General features: G+C 54.3%; 1 protein-coding gene across 1 annotated transcript in view; it reads right to left on the reverse strand.

Annotated features, from left to right (window-relative positions):
* Positions 1–726: 726 nt before the first annotated feature.
* The window catches only part of TMEM132D (transmembrane protein 132D), a 554,449-nt gene continuing 535,680 nt past the window's right edge, over positions 727–19,495 (reverse strand). The window contains exons 6-9 of the mRNA XM_007954225.1: positions 13,187–13,392; positions 12,195–12,471; positions 9,967–10,158; positions 727–1,896 (exon numbers count right to left, since the gene is read on the reverse strand). Coding sequence (XP_007952416.1) covers positions 727–1,896; positions 9,967–10,158; positions 12,195–12,471; positions 13,187–13,392 — 1,845 coding nt within the window. The remainder of the gene's footprint in view (positions 1,897–9,966; positions 10,159–12,194; positions 12,472–13,186; positions 13,393–19,495) is intronic.

Genomic DNA, 19,495 nt, shown 5'->3' on the forward strand with positions numbered 1-19,495 from the left:
GTTCACAAATGAAGTGAAGCTTTGAGCCAGTCTGTGGATTTCTGCGTTTGTTCTTGGCATCGACGAACAAAGTGAACGGTGGCCTCTTGGCCCACTAGCTCCCGTTCCATCCTTGTCAGCAGGTGCCTCTCTCTGTCGATAACCAGGGTCGGCTTTGATCCAGCCTTCCCGAGATGCTGGCTCACAGTCGTGCCTCCTAAGACTGGCCGTGGCACTAGGCTTTCCTCTGCTCACACTCACAGCTAGAGGTGCTGCTCTGAGCTAAGTGACACGCTTCCTCCCATCCATCCATTTAGGCTCAGCCCGGGGCTCACTTTTCTTCTGTAGTCTGCAATGTTGAATCCTGGAGCCATGTGGATTGTACAATATCCAGATTACTTTGATGAGAGAGAGAGAAAGTAAGAGAGAGAGAGAGAGAGAGGGAGAGAGAGGGAGAGACTGCTCTTTCCTTGAATCTCCTGGAAGTTCAGAATTCAACTTTTTTCCAGGGTCTAAACATCTTGCCACAAATGACAAGCCTCTTCTCTTTGCGTGAGACGTTGTATGTGGAGTGGATGCATCGGTTCAGACTCGGGCCCACCCCAGCTGAATTGGGGCAGTGCTCTGGGGCCCTGTTGACAGTGCCACTCTAGCCCTGTCCTGCCACTTCACTGCTCCCCCAGGTGCATGTGGCCACACATCCCCACGTTAAAGGCTGAGAGGTGAGTTGGAATTGTGTGTGTCCGCTTACATGTTCTCATGTACCCTTTCCATGTAGTTGTGCAGCTCTCTGCTCTCTCCAGGCTCTAGGTCCTGACAGACCCACTTAATGTCATCCTCGCTGCTCATCACAAGTGAGTTCACTGTGGGCCAGCCGTCCTCCAGGGGGATGGTGGCGAAGGTGGTGAATTTCACTCGTTTCCGTTTCGAGGTCGGGGAGGTGGGGGGCTCGCTCTTCTGGTCTCTCCCGTCAGTGGCCGTGGGCCCTGAAGACTTGGACAGCTGGCCATTGCTGCTCTTCTGGCAGCCCGTGCTAAGGAGGTACTTGCTCTCCTCAAAGTCCCTGTCGATGGCCGTGATCTGCTCCTCTTGGGCAGATGCAAAGTTCATGTGGCTCTCTAGCAGCTCTGTCTGGTTGCTCAGCCCAACCCAGTCATGGGAATGTCTCATGCCTTCCTGCTCCTCGAAGGGAACCTGTTTGTGCCTGTACTTCAGGGCAAAGGCCACACAGTTTATGAGGAAGACCAGAATGGCCAGGCAGAAGACGCCTAGCAAGGCATACATTCCAATCTCCAGGTCACTCAGCCCCTTGGGTGCCTGCATGAGGTCATTCTCGTCCAGGCCCCCGTCACTTCTGGGCACGTCCACCTGGGCTGGGGAGCTGGTGAGGTCCACAGGGATGGTCTGGAAATAGCCGTCATCATCTAACAAGCCACTCTTCCTGTGGAAGGCTGACCGCTCTGTAGTGGTGCCCCTTCCTTCTGTGAGGCCCATGGAGGAGCTGCTGTAGTACTGCCCTTCCTGGCCACCCCATTCTTCCAAGGGTTTCCTGGGCTTCTTGTTGCTGACATGATTTTCTGGGTCAACTCTTGGGCCAGCATACCTGCTGTTACTGGTGTTGGGGTTAGCGTCACTCTGGCCAAATTTAACTTTGAGGTTGGCGGTCCCAACAGCCAGCACACTCTTCCTCTTGGACTTCTGGCATGACTCGCTGATGACCATTTCAACCTTCACCAGTGCCCCCTGCCCTTCTGTTTCAGCAGAGATTACAGGCCACTTGAATTTGGGGTCTTGGTGGATAGACACCACCTTCTCATCCAGGGATGTGGCCACGAGGGAGAAGTCTTTCCCATCATAAATATCCAAGGGTGTGACAGAGCCATCACTGAACTGGACCCAGCAACTGATGGCCGCTTCCTGTTGGAAAAATAAGTAAGTTAATCAAAAAGGGCCAGAAAACTCCCTGAGCAGCAAGTCTTAGTAAAACAGACATTGTGTGGGGACGATAACAGTACAAGAAAAAAGGAAAACCTTTCAAACAGTGTAGACACAGACAGAAGAAATAACCTACATATGGTAGGCCAAATGGTGTTCAACCAGGGGGTGAGGTCCAATCAATGGGGAAAGAAGAGTCTCTTTAATACACAGTGCTGGGACACCAGGATGTCTACAAGCAAAAGAATGAGCATGGACCCCTACCTCACGCCATATATGAAAACTAACTCTAAATGGATCAAAGACCTGAATGTCAGAGCCAAAACCATAAAACTCTTAGAAGAAAACATAGTGGCAAAGCTTCATGTCTTAACTTTTAAGAATGTATTCTTTGATAGGATACTGAAAGCAAGAGCAACAAAACACAAAGTAGATGAATGGTGTCCCAGAGAAATTAAAAATAAACAACCACACTTTTGTTCATCAGAGGACTTTATCAAGAAAGTCAAAAGACAACCTATAAATTGGGAGAAAATTACTGGAAGCCAAATATTGGATAAAGGCTTAATATCCATAATGTATAAGAATTCTTAAAACTTTAACAATAAAGAGAAACAGCCCAATTGAAAAATGCACAGAGGATTGGAACAGACACTTCACCAAAGAAGATACACAAATGGCCAACAAGCACATGAAAAGACGCTCAACTTCCTTTGTCGTTAGGGAGAGTCCAGTCACCACCACAGTGAGATATCACCTCAGCCAATGAGAATAGCAATGACCAGAAACAAATGAACAAACAAACAAACAAATAACCAATGTGGGCAAGGATACGGGGAAACTGGAGCCCTCATCCTCTGGTGATGGGGGTGTATAACGATGCCATCACTGTGGAGAACAGTTTGGCAATGACTCAAAACACTGACCATAGAACTACCACGGGACCCAGCAATTCCAATCCTAGGTCTACACCCAGAGGAACAAAGGCATGAAGGGGAACAGGAACCGCACGCAGTGTCCACGGCAGCACTGCTCACAAGAGCCGAAAGGTGGAAACAACCAAACGCCCATCAGCAAATGAATGGTCCGCACACACAATGGAAGATGACTCAGTCATGAAGCTAGGCAACGTCCTGATGCCTGCCATGCACGGATGAACCTTGAACAGGACGCTGAGTGAAACGGTCACAGAAGGACAAACACCGCAGGGTCCACCTCTGTGAAACAGGCAAATGTAAAGACAGCACCGTTTATTAGTGGTCACTAGGGGTGGGTTGGGCAATCCTACTTCCGTAGTGATACTGCCTTGGAAACCCAAGGAGGGGTCGCTATGAGTCGGGGCCAACTCGACGGCACATAACAACAACAACAACAGCAACAACGACAGGGGTGGGGGGCAGGAGTGCTGGTGGTGCAGTGGTGAAAGCACTGGGCTGCTGACCAGAAGGTCTGTGGTTCAAACCCACCAGCCGCTCCACTGAAGAAAGGGGAGGCAGTCTGTTTCTGAAAAGACTGATAGCCTCAGAGTCCAATGGGCATTGCCGTGAGTTGGGATTGACTCGGTGGCATTGAGTTTGTATTGTATGTTTGTTTTGAGGGGTGGGGGGGAGAAGGGAAGGGGGTTCCTTTCTTAGAGGGCACCAAGCTTCTCTCACTGGTGGTAGAATGATTTTGAAAAGGACAGTGGTAATGGTGGCACAACGGTATGAACATAACCACTGTCACCGAATCCATTATACGTGTAAGAACTGTGGGACTGGCAAACGTTTAGGATGTGTACTTTTACCACAACACAGAAAGTCAAACAAAAATGATCCTACATGAACAAAGAAAAACCGTTCACACAGTGTGGACATGGGGGATCAGCAGTAGGAAGCCTGTGAGGGTCAAAGACCACAGCCTTCAGTACGGATTACATCTCAACATAAAGAAAACAAAAATCCTCACAAGTGGATCAATAAGCAGCACCATGATAAACGGAGAAAAGATTGAGGTTGTCAAGGATTTCACTTTACTTGGGTCCTCAGTCAACACCCATGGGAGCAGCAGTCAGGAAACCAGCGGATGCATTGTGTTGGGCAAATGTGCTGCCAAGGACCTCCTGGAAGTGCTAAAAGGATGTCACTTTGAGGACTGAGCCAAGCCATGATCTTTCCAATCATGTCATATGCATGTGAAAGCTGGACAACAAATAAGGAGGACTGATTTGAAATCATGATGTTGGCAGAGTATATTGAATAAACCATGGACCGCCATAAGAACAGGCGGGAGAAGTGCAGTCGGAATGCTCCTCAGAAGGGATGATGGTGAGAATCTGTCTCACCTACTTTGGGGAGGGGGAAGACGTCGTGCTTGGTAATGTGGGAAAGAGGATGGGCCTCAACTCAACCAGTTGAACTGAGTCAGTGGCCGCAACAACGGGCACACATCTGACCACGGTGAGGCTGGTGCGGAACCAGGCGGGGTTCGTTCTGTTGTATGTGGGGTCACTGTGAGTGGGAGCTGACTCGACGGCACCCAACAACAACTAACCTATGAAAGAAAATTAATTCTTACGAAGATGTAAAACCAAACGAAAACAACAAGAAAATAACAACAACAACAACAAACAGAGCCATACCACCCCCTCTGCACTAAGCGTTTTTTCTGGAGATGTTAGCAGAAAAATGAGTCCCTTGGGCAGTGTAGGATGTACTTCTACACAATAATAAATCGCCCGTCAAAGGCTATTAGTGCTTAGTGGGATCAATTACAAGGGTTACACAAGTAAATGAGATGTACTTATTACATTATTTTTAGTTGCTTTCATACTGAGTCTCCACTTACTACTCAGAGCACACATAAAGGACCCTAATCAAGGCCGAGGCAGCCCTGACGTGCTGCATGGCCCTGCAGGAACAGGCTGGCGCTATCCTGGGGACACAGTTTTGACTGGGAGGTGAGCTGTTAAACCAGCCGTAGAGAGAATGAGGGCAGTCCTCTAGTAGCACAGTCTTTCTCTCTATAATGCTGCCCCAACCCAGTGGAGGACACAGAGGGATCAGAGTGTGTCCGGGGCCAAGGCGGGCGCACTCCTGAACCCTTGTCCCCTCACTTTGTCGCTTCAGATCTTGGGAGTAGTTTGGGGCAGATCACATTAGAGGGGACAGCTTCACGCGAGCCTTTTCAGGTGGTCAGTGCCTTTGAGTCAGAGAGTCAGCTCCGACTGATGGCAATGTCATGTACAACAGATGGAAACACTGCCCGGTCCTGCCGATCTCCGTGGTCGCTGGTGACGTCCCATACAACGGAAGGAAACGCTGCCTGGTCCAGCCCATCTCCATGGTCACTGGCACGTTGGAGTCGGTGAGTCGGGTCTGACTCATGGCGACGTCCCGTACAACGGAAGGAAACGCTGCCTGGTCCAGCCCATCTCCATGGTCACTGGCACGTTGGAGTCGGTGAGTCGGGTCTGACTCATGGCGACATCCCATACAACGGAAGGAAACGCTGCCTGGTCCAGCCCATCTCCATGGTCACTGGCACGTTGGAGTCGGTGAGTCGGGTCTGACTCATGGCGACGTCCCGTACAACGGAAGGAAACGCTGCCTGGTCCTGCCCATCTCCATGGTCATCCATGGTTGTCTGAGTCCACGGTTGTGGCTGCTGTACCTTTCCCTTTCACTGTCTACTTTACCAAAGAAGAGGCTATTTTCCAGAGACTGGCCCTCCCTGGTGACATGTCCCAAGTAACTGAGACAGTGTCACCATCCTTGCTCCTAAAGAACGTTGTGGTGGTCTCATCCATCTTTGTAAAGACCCCTTGATACTTACTCAATGGTGATTTGGCAGATGCATCGCTTCCTGCCTTCTCCTGAACCTGCTGCATCCAAGCTCAGGGGGATGGACACGTGACACTACCCAGCAGGGTCCAGCTGAGCGGAGCAGGGAGGGGGGCAACTGCAACCAGAGCCATTAATCCCAGCAGCCCTGCACCAGCCAGCCTCTCTGTCTGTCCATCCCTCTCTCGCCTTTGAAACAAGAAAGGCAGGATCGACAGAGTTGGCTGTCAGAGATGTGTGACACCTCAGGTAGAGTTGAAAAAACCCAACATTGGAGACCCCACGTGGAACTTGGCCCTGACCTTTCAATTGCAAGCGATCCAAAGCACGTGCTCATTTTCTGTTCAAGGAAACTCCTGCTTTGGGGCAGCCATAGTGGACCACGTATAAGGAAAGGTTTGGGCACCGGCTATCTCTACAGAAGACAAGAATAAACCTGACCCGAGACAATGACAGCGTAGGGACCGGATGCCAGAGGGTCCGCTTCCCAGCTCTGGAGCTGGCCCCACCAGATGCCCCCAATCCATACACTAACCCCTAGTGATTTAACTTTGTGGGAGTAGATTTCTCCTTCTTGGACCCACAGGCCCTGAGCAGCACTGAGGTCAGTTTCTGTGGTTGGTTGGTGTCTGGAGGTGACTCTGGCTCATGGCGCCCCCTGTGGGTGGGAGGGGACTGCGCTCCAGTGGTTTTCAGCAGCTGGTTCTTCAGAGGAAGGTGGTCAGGCCGGTCTTCCGAGGTGTCTCTGGGTGGGCTCGACCCTCCAAACCTGCAGTGGGCAGTTGAGTGCGTGAAGTGCATTGCCCAGGGACTCCAAGTGTATTTACAGTAGTGCTACTCTGACTTTGGGAGCAGGAAGTAAGGCTCCTCAAATATGTCTGGGTTATCGACAAGCGAAGACACCTTGGGAGAAAATTTTCAGGAACCATATATCTGATAATGGTTAAATAAATAGCCTGCCGTCTCCCATCTACAACTTAACAATAATAAAGACAAACAACCCGACTGAAAAGTGGGCAGAGTACCTGCACAAACGAATCACAAAGAGGCCATTCAAATGGCCAGCAAGCACTTGAGAAGACGCTCAACTCATTAGCCATTAAAAACCCATCACTGGCAAGTCAATTCCAACACACAGACGCCATAGGGCCCACAAGGTTTCCAAGGCTGTCAGTCTTCACAGATGCAGACCGTTGCATCTTTCTCCTGCAGAGCGGCTGGTGGGTTCAAACCACTGACCTTCTGGTTAGCAGCCAAGCACTTCCCCACTGAACCTTCAGGGCCCCTTCATCAGCCATCAGGAAAACGCGAATCACAACTACAATGAGGTACCTTCTCCACCCCACTCAATGGCAGTGGTCAAAAAACACACACAGTGCTGGGGGGCTGTGGAGGAAGTGGGACCCTCATCCACTGCTGGTGGGAATACAACACGGTGCAGCCCCTGTGGGAAACAGCGCGGTGGCTCTGCAACATGGAACTACCATGTGACTCTGCACCCCAATCCTAGGTGTGCACCCCGAAGATGGGAAGGTGGCCATGAAACGGAATCCTGCACCCCAGCATTCACTGCAGCACTGCTCACGGGAGCCCAAATGCTTGATGACTGATGTGTGAGCACAGTGTGGTCCATCCACGCAAGGGAGCCGTGAAGAGCAAGGAAGTTCCAGAACCTGCCACGACACAGATGGGCCGTGAAACACGACGCTGAGTGGGCAAGCCAGTCACAACAGGATGAGTACTGTGCGTCCCACTTCCATGAAATAAGTGAGTAGACTAAAACGGTCATTAGTGGTTACGGGGTGGGAGGACGGGGAGGGGCGGTGGCGTTAACGCGGCTGAATAATTTGGGAAAGGATACTGAGCAGAAATTGTCAAATGTGGTACATTTTGTCACGTGTATTCTCACCACAAGAAAGAAAAGGATGGCCGATGAATAAATCCAACATGGTTAGAACTGGTGCAAAGGACCCAGCCAAGCGCAGTGCAAAATCCATCGCACCTGACTGACCCCAATTCACCTGGTCCCTCCGATCTGCCGTGAAATCGGAGCAGAACGTCCACGTGCAGTCTGGGTTTCTGGAGACCAGCGTGTCAGAGCCAAGCTGCACATGGACTTGAGGCCGTCCGACGGCCGGAGCAAAGCTCAGGGAAGGCGTGCAGCTCTGGAAGGAGGAGGGTGGTGCTCCGTGGCCTGATGCAGGCGGCCCTTACTGCTTCCTTAACTCCCAACTGGAGCCCCGATTTACCGCTCCCTGAAGACAGCACAGCCAGTTAACTTCTCTGCTCTCTGTAGCTCGCCTCCTTCTGTGAAAGCAGGAGGGCTGTCTCCAGCAGGAATTCTCATCCCCACAGGGACTGTCCACTCTCAAGTGTCTTCCAATCCAGAGCCCGGTGTTGGCGAGGGGACCGGCGCACACCTGCCGGGCCAGCAGGGATGTGGGGGAACGGGCAGGTCTTGCTGTCCCAGGCCACAGGCCAGTCCAGCTCAGCACTCCTCCCCGCTCTGAACACAGCCACGGCCTCAGCAGGTGCTCCGGGGACGGCTGCGTCTGGCAAACCCCCTGCTGAGCGGGGAGTGTGCAAGGACGGACCCTCTGACAAGGGAGTGTCCGGAAATACCTTCCACGTGGGCTGGCCGCCCACCAGCCCTACGCGAGGACGACCCCTTCCCACGGCAGGCTGAGTCAGCGTCTGTGACCACTGTCTTCTGTTGCTAAGCGAGGGTCAGGGGACCGAGGCGCCTTGTAGAGCATTGGGGCGCCCACCCCCAGTGAGGAGGACACAGGCATCTGCCCGTTCCCTACAAAATGCTTGTTTATTACAAATGATGGTATCAACACACACACCCACACCCCCAACACACATATAAACATACATTCACATACTCACGACACACATCTATACCCCACACACATCTATACACACATCACACACATGCACATGCAACACACACACATACAACACCCATATATACAAGCTACACACATATACACATACACTGCACATACACAGCGTACATGATTTCATGTATAACACATATCTATGCATGCAACCACACATGCACATGTGTATACACACGGCACACATATACAACACACATACACACTTGCATATGCAACACACATATACAATACACACATATGCATACATACACACATTCTGACAAAACATATATATGAACAATACATACCATACAATACACAGAACATACTATCCCACACATACACACATATATTCATACATACCACAAATACAACACACACATACACATGTCACACACATACACACACACCACAGCCACATCCATACACATCACATATACATGACGTGTGTACACACATACACACACTACACGTCCTCACTATGGCATGATACATACTACACATGCGTGTACACACAGCACACGCTCACACCTCATCTCAAAGGATGAAAAATAGGCCCTGACTGACACCACGCAGGCCGCATTCCTGCCCCGAGCTGACCCATAATGGGGTGGGGACCTCCTGCCATCAGTCACCTCCTTGTCCTTGCAGGGACACTGAGGCGGGATGTGGTCACTTCTGTGACCCCCTCACCGTCTAGTGCAGCCGTGCCCACGACTGGGCCTGTCTGGGAAGGTGTGAGGCTGCTCTGTCTCTGGCTGGCCCGTCCTCTCTGATTCACACGACCAACTTCTTGTGTACTTGCGTTTGGGGAGCAGGAGGACCAGGCAGACAGGCACCCACTGCCCAAGCCGGCCCCCAGCTGACATGCCACCCCGTGACTCCACCAGCATGTGCGGCCCAGCAGGTGTGTGACTCCACCCACTTGACGTGCGACCCCAGCCGCCAGGCACCTGCCTGTGCGTGGCCGGAGCCCCACACACTTGTGCAGGCGTGCACGTCCCAGTGGATACGCAGCCCTGCGTGACACGTGACCCCGCCCACCAGAAGCTTGCCCCTGTGTGGCCCACGTCCCACACACCTGCTCCGGTGTGCACGCTGGGTGGATGTGCAAACCCGCTCAATATGTGACCCCCCTTTGCCAGGTACCTCCCATGTGTGACCTGAGCCCCACACACACGCTCCAGTGTGCACGCCGGGTGGATGTGCAAACCCGCTCAATGTGTTGACCCCACCTGCCAGGACCCCACGTGGGTGTGGCCCAGGCCCTGTACAACCCCACTCCACGTGCGATCCCGCCTGCCAGGTGCCCCATGCCCCACGCGTGTGGCCCGAGCCCCACCCACCTGCTCTGGCCTCTGCAGGAGCTCCTGGGCCACCGCTGTGGCAAACACAGCCCTGTTGCTGCCTGGGCTGAGCTGCAGGGACAGGGACAGTCCCGTCACCAGCTGGACGCCGAGGTCCGTGATGGTCACCTTCTCGTCCAGCACCATGACGGTCTTCTCAGCCAGGATGGCGTCCGACAGGGGGGACAGGATCTGAGGGGAGAACACAAGACAGACGAGGCTACTGTGAGCCTGGGGGTCACCTGCGGGCAGGACGGGGTGGGGGCAGACACACGAGCAGAACAAACAGGAGCGGGTCTCACTGGGACCGTTCTCCAACACCCACAGCTCACGGTGCACGTGGAGGTCGTTCTCAGGGACAGCAAGGCGGCCATGGGTGGTACCCCTCCCTCCACCCCACAAATACCCTCCATCACTCCCACATCCCTGTCCTCGGCAGGGGGGCCCTGTGCCTACTTCCTGCATACCTGCATACCGACTTGACATTCTTCTCCAGCACAGAGCGTCTCCATGGTTACCCCGGGGCTATCCCATCTAAACACACTTATGTGTTTCACTTTGTTTTTGTAGCATGAAAAAACAGTGGTTTCGGTGTGCTAGTGAGAAATTTGAGGAGCTGATTGCATAGCTGTTGAAGCATTTAGCTTCTAAACAAAAGGTCAGTGGTTCAAACCCATTAGCCACTCTAGGAGAAGGATGAGGCAGTCTGTTTCAGGTAAGACCGACAGCCTTGGAAACCCTGTGGGCAGTTCCACTCTGTCCTCTAGGGGCGCTGTGGGTCAGAATTGACTTCACAGCAGTAGGTTTGGTTTCAGTTATATATTATCTTTTTTTTTTTTCTTACACAAATGAAAGTCAATGTGTACTAAGAGGTGTAACATTTTTTGCTGGATGGGTCACCGTTTCCTTATAACTAGAAGGTAGAGACTGTTGATCCCTGCACCCTTCAGATCATCTCACACGTCCCTGGGGCTCACATGCCATCTAGAGTTTGGAAGATGATCTTCCATCCTCTTGAAAACACCAGTGCCACATCCCCACCCTGGTGCCAGTATTTCCAAGTCTCATCTCTCCATGTTTCCAGCCTGCAATGACCTGGGAGGTGAGGCTCCTGCCCCGTTGAGATGCCGGCTGGGAGATCCGGCTTCTGAACCTGTGTCACTGTCCCCATCCCTGGCCACTCGCCCCCGTGATGAAGAGCTGGTGTGGGGTAACCTAGGGGGAGGACTGGGCTCTCTGGACACACTGCTTTTCTCAAGCGGTTGGTGACGCTGATGAAGACGTGCGTCAAGAACCACAGGCCCCGGGATCCTTAAGCTGGATCAGAGCCTGCGTCTCCGTCCATACCACCTCCAGCATCTGGGTCTGGTTTTGATGACTCAGCTGGCCATGCGCATGAGAGTGAGCCCAGAGAAAGTGCACCCGTATCGCGGGATAAATGAGGTGGCACTCAGGGTATCCGACGATTCCAAGCCTGGACAGCTGGCCACGCCCCCTCCCACCCGGCCTCTGGGCTGGCAGCATGGCAGTCTGTGCTCAGGTGACCACAGGCTTCAGTTCACTTCTGATGCCAGCTTCTGGCAGTGGGCACCAGGCCAGTCCCCGGATGCTGTAGGGTGGGGGGAGGCAGGCCACGCATCTTGCATGTCAACTGTGGGCAGCTGCTGGCCCTTTTCTGACATAAATGACACTTTGAAATCAAATCAACAGCCATCATGCAAAAAACAGGAGGATTTCCTGCAAAAAGGCAGACTTCCAGCAAAGGGGCAACCAGTGGCCACAGTGGGCTGGTGCGTCCTCTCGGTGGTTTCTAGCTGTGGGCAGCAGCTGTCACCTTCGCCACAGTCCTCACCACCCCCTACAGTCTTCCTGACACTGAGGACCACCGTCACCCACCATTTTTCATCCCACAGGATGGCGCCTCTCAGTTTTAGAGCCCCTGGGAGCATGAGACTCACAGTCTGCAGTCCAACCCCATTTATATTTGTGAATAAAACCTCCCTTTAAACACCGGCTGGTTTGCAAGTGCACATGTTTTGAATCTCGCATAGCCTGCTACCCCTCGGCCTCACGGGACCTTCACGCACACCTCTTCAGGGACCCCACCATGGCCTCACCTCCAAGGGGCCAGTTAAGGCAGAGCCAACCTCCCTTTGTTCTCACTCAGAACTCGCTGGCTGGCTGCTCGGCAGGGGAGGAGCATGGGGAGCTGGCCGAGTGTGTCGTACCTGAATGGTGGTCATCCCGAGCTCCTGTCCGATCAGGACCTGTCCCCCCTGCACTCGGGCGATCCTGGGGTCCTCCACCTGCATGAAGTCACGCACCAGCTCGGTGATGTCCACTTGCCAGTCAGCGCCCAGCAGGTGGGCCAGGTGTCCCCCGGGCTCAGCCGCCTCGGCCACAAACTGGGTGAGGGTCCGCACTGAGGCGTGCTGGTACTGCAGGGTGCAGCCCCGGCCCCGCCGCTCCTCCTCCTCCTCCTCCTCCTCGCTGTCTCGGGCCGGCCTGTCAGAGAGGCAGTTGAGTCTAGCAGGCACTGTGGCTGGCCACCTGTCGGGGCTGCGTGCAAATCATGATATGGGCTGCGAGTGGGTGTGGGACCACCCCTGCCTCGTGGGGGTCACAGCCTAGTGTGGACCCAGATAGAAGAGCAGGAGTGACATTCAGGAAGTGCAGCCACTGACCTGCACACTGAAAAGGCTTCACCAGAGCTTCGAGACTAAGACAGACTAGTGAAAGAGGCCTGGTGACGTGGTCCTGGGAGTTAGCCAAGGAGGAGCCTGGGGCCTGTGAGAGAACGCTGCGTGAGGTAGTGGTGGAAGCCGCGCCCCAGGTGGGAGATGCCCCAGCTCAGCGGCTGCAGCACTGGGCTCAAGCTGACCCGTGATGAGGAGGAAGGCAGCGTCTCGTTCAGGGGTGGCCCTGAGTTGGAGCCCCCTTGACTGTACCCACCAACAAGGACGACAACACAGGGCATGAGATGACGCACCGTCTGCTGGGAACGCAGCGAGGAGGCCTGGGGCCCCCCAAGAAAAGTCTGATGGAGAACGAGGCCAACGGCAGGCACAGCACAGCCGAGCGATGGGGAGAGAGGCGTCATGGGCCCTGGACCCAGCCACGCCGGCAGCAGCACACAGACTGCAAGGTGCTGCCCCTGTGAGTGCCCGTCCAGCCCCAGCACATGTGACGGGGTCCCTGCCGAAGGGACCAGCGCACCCACCTCTTACTGGCTATGATGGGCACCCTCCATCCCTTGATCTGGTTGAGCTCAGCGTCAGAGATCTCGATGTGCAGGGGCAGCTGGGGCACCCACACTGCCATCTCCAGGGCACCGTGCAAGTGCTGGTAGGTGAAGTTCACCACCGCGTTCACCCTGCCCTTCATCTCCTTGCCGTTGACAAAGACGTAGTCGCACCTGTCCGACACCTGTGCAGGGTGAGAGGGCGGGAGACGCACGTGAGTGTCTGGTCCATTCTACCACCCAGTGGAGACATGAGCCAAAGGTGACCACATGCATTGGCCCTGGCCACTTCCATCTTCACAGCAAACTGGCCAGGGACGGACACCAAAACCCAGGCTGCTGGCACGACTAACGTGGCTTCTCCACTTCGTCGTAGGCTTAGCTCTGTCTCCAAGAAGGTGGCCCATGACTGCTGGGAGGTTAACAAGGAAGGGACAGCTTGTCCTCGGAAGAATGTGGTCCCAAGCAGATTGACTACCCCACAGAAGAGCTCACACAAGGAACCCGCCTGGACATGTCCCTAATGATTTACCAAAAACAGCCACTCAGAAGAAGGGCCTCTCGCCAATCCCAACAGTCTTTACTGTTCGCTCCCGACAGTTTAGTATTTCGGCCTGGGAGGCGAGTGGTGGCGCGCCTTCTGACTGTCTGGTTGCTCTGTGCCACGCTCGTCTGCAGAGCTCTCTGTCCCCCATAAACCCCTTTTACGTTTACTTTAAGCTGATGCCGCCATTTTGGTCTATGACAGCCCAGTTAGTCCATGAAAGCCCCTTTTCACAGTGCCAACTCACATCAGTGCACAGCCAGTTCTTTGAAATGGAGGCAAATAAGCAGAGATTTTAGCCACGGAGAGCTGTGTTGCATGGCCCCTGAGAATCTATCCAGCAGCTGCCAGCCGCGCCTGAACCCAAACAGCCGTCACCAAGTCAACTGGGGGTCACGGTGACCCCTGTGTGTCAGAGGTGACCTGTGCTCCATGGGGTTTTCTTTTAAATAAAAGTGTGTCTTCAGGGAAGGTGTGCACAGCCGGTTAGGACCCTGTTCCACAATTTCAGCACAACTTGTCCAGTGACACTGGCTACATCACAATGTGTGAACATTCTCTTCCATTCTGGTAGTTGCATGTCCATTCATCTAGCAGCCCTGACTGCTCACCTCCTCATCTTTGTTTTAAAGTAATCGCTGGCTGTTTGGTCTCACCTAGATGGCTTTTCCAAAGAGCATGGTGCTCACAGGTGTGAGTGAAAGCCTTTGTTTTGTGAGCAGGGTTTGTGAAACACGGGGTTCCCAACAGGTGACTTTTCAGAAGTCCGTCAGCAGGCTGTCCTTCCAAGGCCCCTCTGCATGGATGTGAACCAGCAACCTTGCAGTGTGCTCCACCAGGGACCCCGCGAGCCCTAGATGAGTCAAACCCTGTGGTTATCCGGGCCCTCAGCCGTCACTGTCCTCAGAGCTCTCTGACCCAGAGACTGCCGCCCCTGCTGCACAAGGGCACCTGAGTCACATGGAGGTGCTCCTGCCTTCTCTCCTTCCCCGGGGTCTCCATGTCCCCTTCTGGGGGACCCCTGTGCTGCTCGTCTCTGCATTCGTGTGGTCAGCGTGTCAGTCCCAACAGCTTCTCCTGCAAAGCTGCTGTCTCGTGGGTGCACCTTCTTCAGTGACCAGCCCTGAACCTCCCAGAAAGGGAAAAGCAGAGGTCCCTATGGGAAGGAGTAGGAGCTCTGGGGGCGCAGTGCCTAAGGCACCTGACTGCTGACCAGAAGGCTGGCAGTTCAGACCCACAGCCACTCCTCAGAAGGAAGGTTGGGCAGTCTATTTCCGTAGTGATACCACCTTGGAAACCAAGGAGGGGCACTGTGAGTTGGGGTCCGACTTGATGGCGGTGGGTTGGTTTGTTTGGTGTTGTGAGGGGGGGAGGCCCTGGGTGGTGCAGTGTGAACGTGCCAGGCTGCTAACTGAGAAGTTGGTGGTTTGCGCCCAGAGACAACTCGGAAGAAAGGCCTGGCCACCTACTTCTGGACGTCAGCCTGGGAAGCTCCGTGGGGAGTGGTTCTGCCTGATGCACGTGGAGGCGCCAGGAGTCACAGGAGGATTGAAGGCAACTGGCTTAGAGGCAGGATTAGCAGCTAAGCATGGACCCTTCCTTCTTCAGGGAGGAGGACGCAGACAAGGAGGGAGGAGGGAGGGAGGCAGCAAAGAGATGGACAGACAGACACGACTGTTGTGGTCAGGTGCCATCCTGTCGTCTCTGACTCACAGTGACCCCGTGCCCAGCAGAACGAAACACCGCCCGGCCCTGCGCCAGCCCCACAATCCCTGCTGCACCTGAGCCCATCACCACTGCCACTGTGTCAGTCCATCTCGTTGAGGGCCTTCCCCTCTCATCGACCCTCCACCTCATGGAGCATGACATCCTTCTCCAGGGAATGGTCCCTTCTGACAACATGACCAAAGTATGTAAGATGAGTCTGGCCATTCTCGCTTCCGAGGAGCATTCCGGCTGCACTTCCTCCAGGACAGGTCTGTTAGTGCTGGCGGCCGACGGTACTGTCAGCATTCTCCGCCAGCACCACAGCTCAAAAGCATCCACTCTTCTTCGGTCTTCCTTGTTCGTTGTCTAGCTCTCGCATGCATGAGGCGATTGGAAATACCATGGCTTGGGTCATGTGCACCTTAGGCTTCAAACTCATGTCTATATACATGGTAGACAGTGAGATAGAGAGCTAGCCAGCTGGATGGGTGGCCAGACTCCTTACAAAGAAGCAGGCTGTCTTGTGAGCTGGTCGTCAGTCGCTGAGTGTGGAGGAAGGGGGTGGGTGCCAGCTGCACTAGGCTTAGTGGTGAGCGCACGGCTCCGTCTCTGGGTTTTGTCTTTAACTGTGTGTTTATCATTCACAGGGCTGAGAAAAGTGGGACCAAGACCCTGGGAGGGGGAGAGGGTGAAGACCAGGAAAGCAGGGCTCCTCAGGTGTGCAGGGCGGGTGTGTGCAGGGCGGGTGTGTGCAGGGCGGGTGTGTGCAGGGCGGGCTGTGGGGAAGTAACAGGTGACTGCAGACACCCAGGGCTTGGACCAGCAGAGCTGGGATTATGTGGCAGGGAGCTGAGACAGGGGTAAGTGTGTGTGTGAGTGTGTGAACAGTGGGTGAGTGTGTGCATATGTGATCATGTGTGAGCATGCATGTGCAATTGTGTGGGAGTGTGTGTCTGTGTGTCTATTTGTGAATACCATTGAGAGAGTATATATAGAGCATATGTGAGTGTGTGTATACATATGTGTGAGTGTGTGCAAATGAGTGTATTTATGTGAGTGCAATTATGTGTGTATGTGTACATATGTGTGTACATGACTGCACATGTGAGTGGTTATATGTGCGTGTGTCAATGTATGTGTATCTGTGTGTGTGTGTGCATATAGTTTGTGAGTGTGTAGTTGTGGAGGTGTGTTATCTGTGTGAGTGCAGGTGATTGTGGTTGTGAGAGTGTGCATGTGTGTGTGTGGATCTGACTGTGTGTACCTGTCAGTGTGTAGTTGTGTGTGTGCATGCATATGACTGTCTGTATCTCTGTGTGTAGTGTGAGTGTGCATGTGACTGTGTGTACCTGTGTGAGTGCACATGGGAGTGCGTGTGAAGTGTTCATACTAAGGACAGACACACGCTGTATCTGTGCGTAGTGTGTGTGCACGTGACTATGTGTGTATCTGTGTGAGTGCATGTGAAGTGTTCATAATAAGGACAGACACGCTATATCTGTGTGTGCACGTGACTATGTGTGTATCTGTGTGAGTGCATGTGAAGTGTTCATACTAAGGACAGACACACGCTGTATCTGTGTGTAGTGTGTGTGCACGTGACTATGTGTGTATCTGTGTGAGTGCGTGTGAAGCATTCATACTAAGGACACACACATGCAGTATCTGGCGGGAGCGGACATCGACGCCCCGTGAGCGTCCTGCTGTAAGACGCTCCTGAAGTCCGGGTGCTGTCTGTGGGAGGCGGTCAGCACGACTCTGGCCAAGTCGCCTGGCTTCCCTCCGGGCGTCCAGTGGGGCGTCTTGTCCTCCGGCTCCTTGTCGAGTGGGGCTGCCTCTCTGACTAATTGGGCCGTGTCACTTCCTGGACCGTTTCATCTCTGATGAGAGACATTCTAGGCTCTTTCCCTGTGGCACGGTGGCCGGGGATGTCTGAGCCGTGGTGGTCCGGCACCCCACGCCCTCCCAGGGCTCTGACACAGACAGGCCTCTCGCTAAGGGACGGGGGCAGTGGGCGGCGGGCAGCCCGTCCTGTGCTAAGTCGTGGCAGTTCCAGGCTACTCCTGACGCCCGTCTACCCTGGCATATTCTGGACGGAGAGGCCAGGCCTGAGGGCAGAAGACCTGAACCCGGGAAGGTTAATGAGGCAGCGGCCACGAGCACGCTGACTGGTGCAAACATAAGACGGGCCAAGAGGATATAACTGGGGTGGACGCTGGGGCACAGGCCTCCGTCACAAACTGGCTGCACCCGCATCTTCCCGAACGCCAAGTCTAGGACCCCACCTCCTAACACTAACGACTTCCTAATGACGCCAAGTGAGCAAAGAAACCCAGTTAGGAGTGACTCCGGGCCTCGGAGGCTGCGCCTCGGACGGAGCAGGGAGCGGGGACCTGCGTGAGGGAAATGCAGGAGGGGCGTCTCACGGGGAGAGACTTCGGAGGCAGATAAAGGGCACGGCTCTGCGCCCGACTGGAGTACGGACCCCACCCGGCGTCAGCCCACCGTCCAACCCCACTTCCAGCCCCAGGTTCCGTCAGAGCAGCGTGAATGTGCCCAGTACAGCCCGTTTCTGCTCACATCCCTGGCTGGTGCGGTGAACGTGTTCGGCTGCCAACCTGAAGGCTGGGGGTTCCAGGCCACCCAGGGCACACTGGGAGTCAGGCCAGGAAAACCCTGTGGAGCCATTCTACCGCCAAACCCGTGGGTCACCGCAGCTCACACTCAACTCGACGGCAATGGTGTCGAACGCGTTGTTGACGTGGCTGTGAGCAGGGAGATCGGGCCCCACAGAGCAGACGGCCGTGGGGACGCGGAGCAGGCATTGCAGTGCTGCGTCACGAGCCCCCAGAAGCCAGACAGCAACGGCATCAATTCCTGGAGCCGGCGGGGGAGCGCGGCCCTGCCGGCATCCTGCTGGGGGCCCAGTGGGACCACTTTTTCCTTCTGGCCTCCGAACTCTGAGGCAGTAACTTTCTGTTGGTGAAGACCCCACTGCGCTCCTGGTGACTGTTACAGCAGCCGCAGGAAACGCACTGCCCTCTCTGCCCGCTTCTTCCTGGGCCCCCTCCTCCTCCTCTCCCTCCCCCTCCCAGGTCTCCCCAGAGAACCTCCTCAGTTAACCACCTGCACCTCAGGCCCAGCTCTCGGCGACCCGACCTATGACTGGTCTGAGCCCCACTGTGAAGACACAAGCCTCACCTCCTACTGTGGGTGGAACTGTGTCCCCCCAAAATGGGCGCTGGTGGCCTCACCCCTGTGCCTGTGGGTTCAGTCCTGTCTGGACACAGTACCCTTTGTTATGTTAATCAGAGCATACCCAAGCAGTCTGTGTTCTGAATCGAATCCTTTCTGAGTTACGAAAAACAGCAGATTAAAATGTGTGGCTAATTGCCTTTGTGGACAACTGCCTCCTTCGCCACGCGCACAGAAGAACCAGATGGTGCCCGGCTGCCGTTACTGAGCATTTTGACTGAATTTTCTCTACATGAATCATGATCAAAAGGGGGGAGAATACAGAACAGAACTGAAAACTCTCATGGACTCGACTTTCTGGAGCCACGAAGGCTGCACAGACCCCTGAAACTACTGCCCTGAGATTATCCTTAAACCTTAAACCAAAAATATCCCCTGAAGTCTTCTTAAAACCAAATAGCAGTTTAGCTGAACTGTTACAGAATGTCTGCCTTAATTAACCACTGTGCTGTTTTAAGATCTCTCTCTATTGGATCAAGGAGCCCTGTGTGTGTGTGTGTGTGTGTGTGTGTGTGGATGGCAGTGCTTAAAGCACTTGGCTGCTGATGGAAGGGTTGGCAGTTGGAACCCATAAGCCGCTCCATGGGAGAAACAGGAGGCAGTCTGCTTACCTAAAGATGACAGCCGTGGAGACCCCGTGGGCAGTTCCACTCTGTCCTCTAGGGGCGCTGTGGGTCAGAATGGACTCCAGGCAGTGGGTGTGGTTTGGGCTTTGCTTCTGTGAAGATTGACAGCCTTGGAGACCCTGTGGGCAGTTCCACTCTGTCCTCTAGGGGCGCTGT

Source organism: Orycteropus afer, unplaced genomic scaffold (genome assembly GCF_000298275.1).
Source record: "Orycteropus afer afer isolate SDZICR_OR568_19922 unplaced genomic scaffold, OryAfe1.0 scaffold00448, whole genome shotgun sequence".
In the NCBI taxonomy this organism is placed as follows: domain Eukaryota; kingdom Metazoa; phylum Chordata; class Mammalia; order Tubulidentata; family Orycteropodidae; genus Orycteropus; species Orycteropus afer.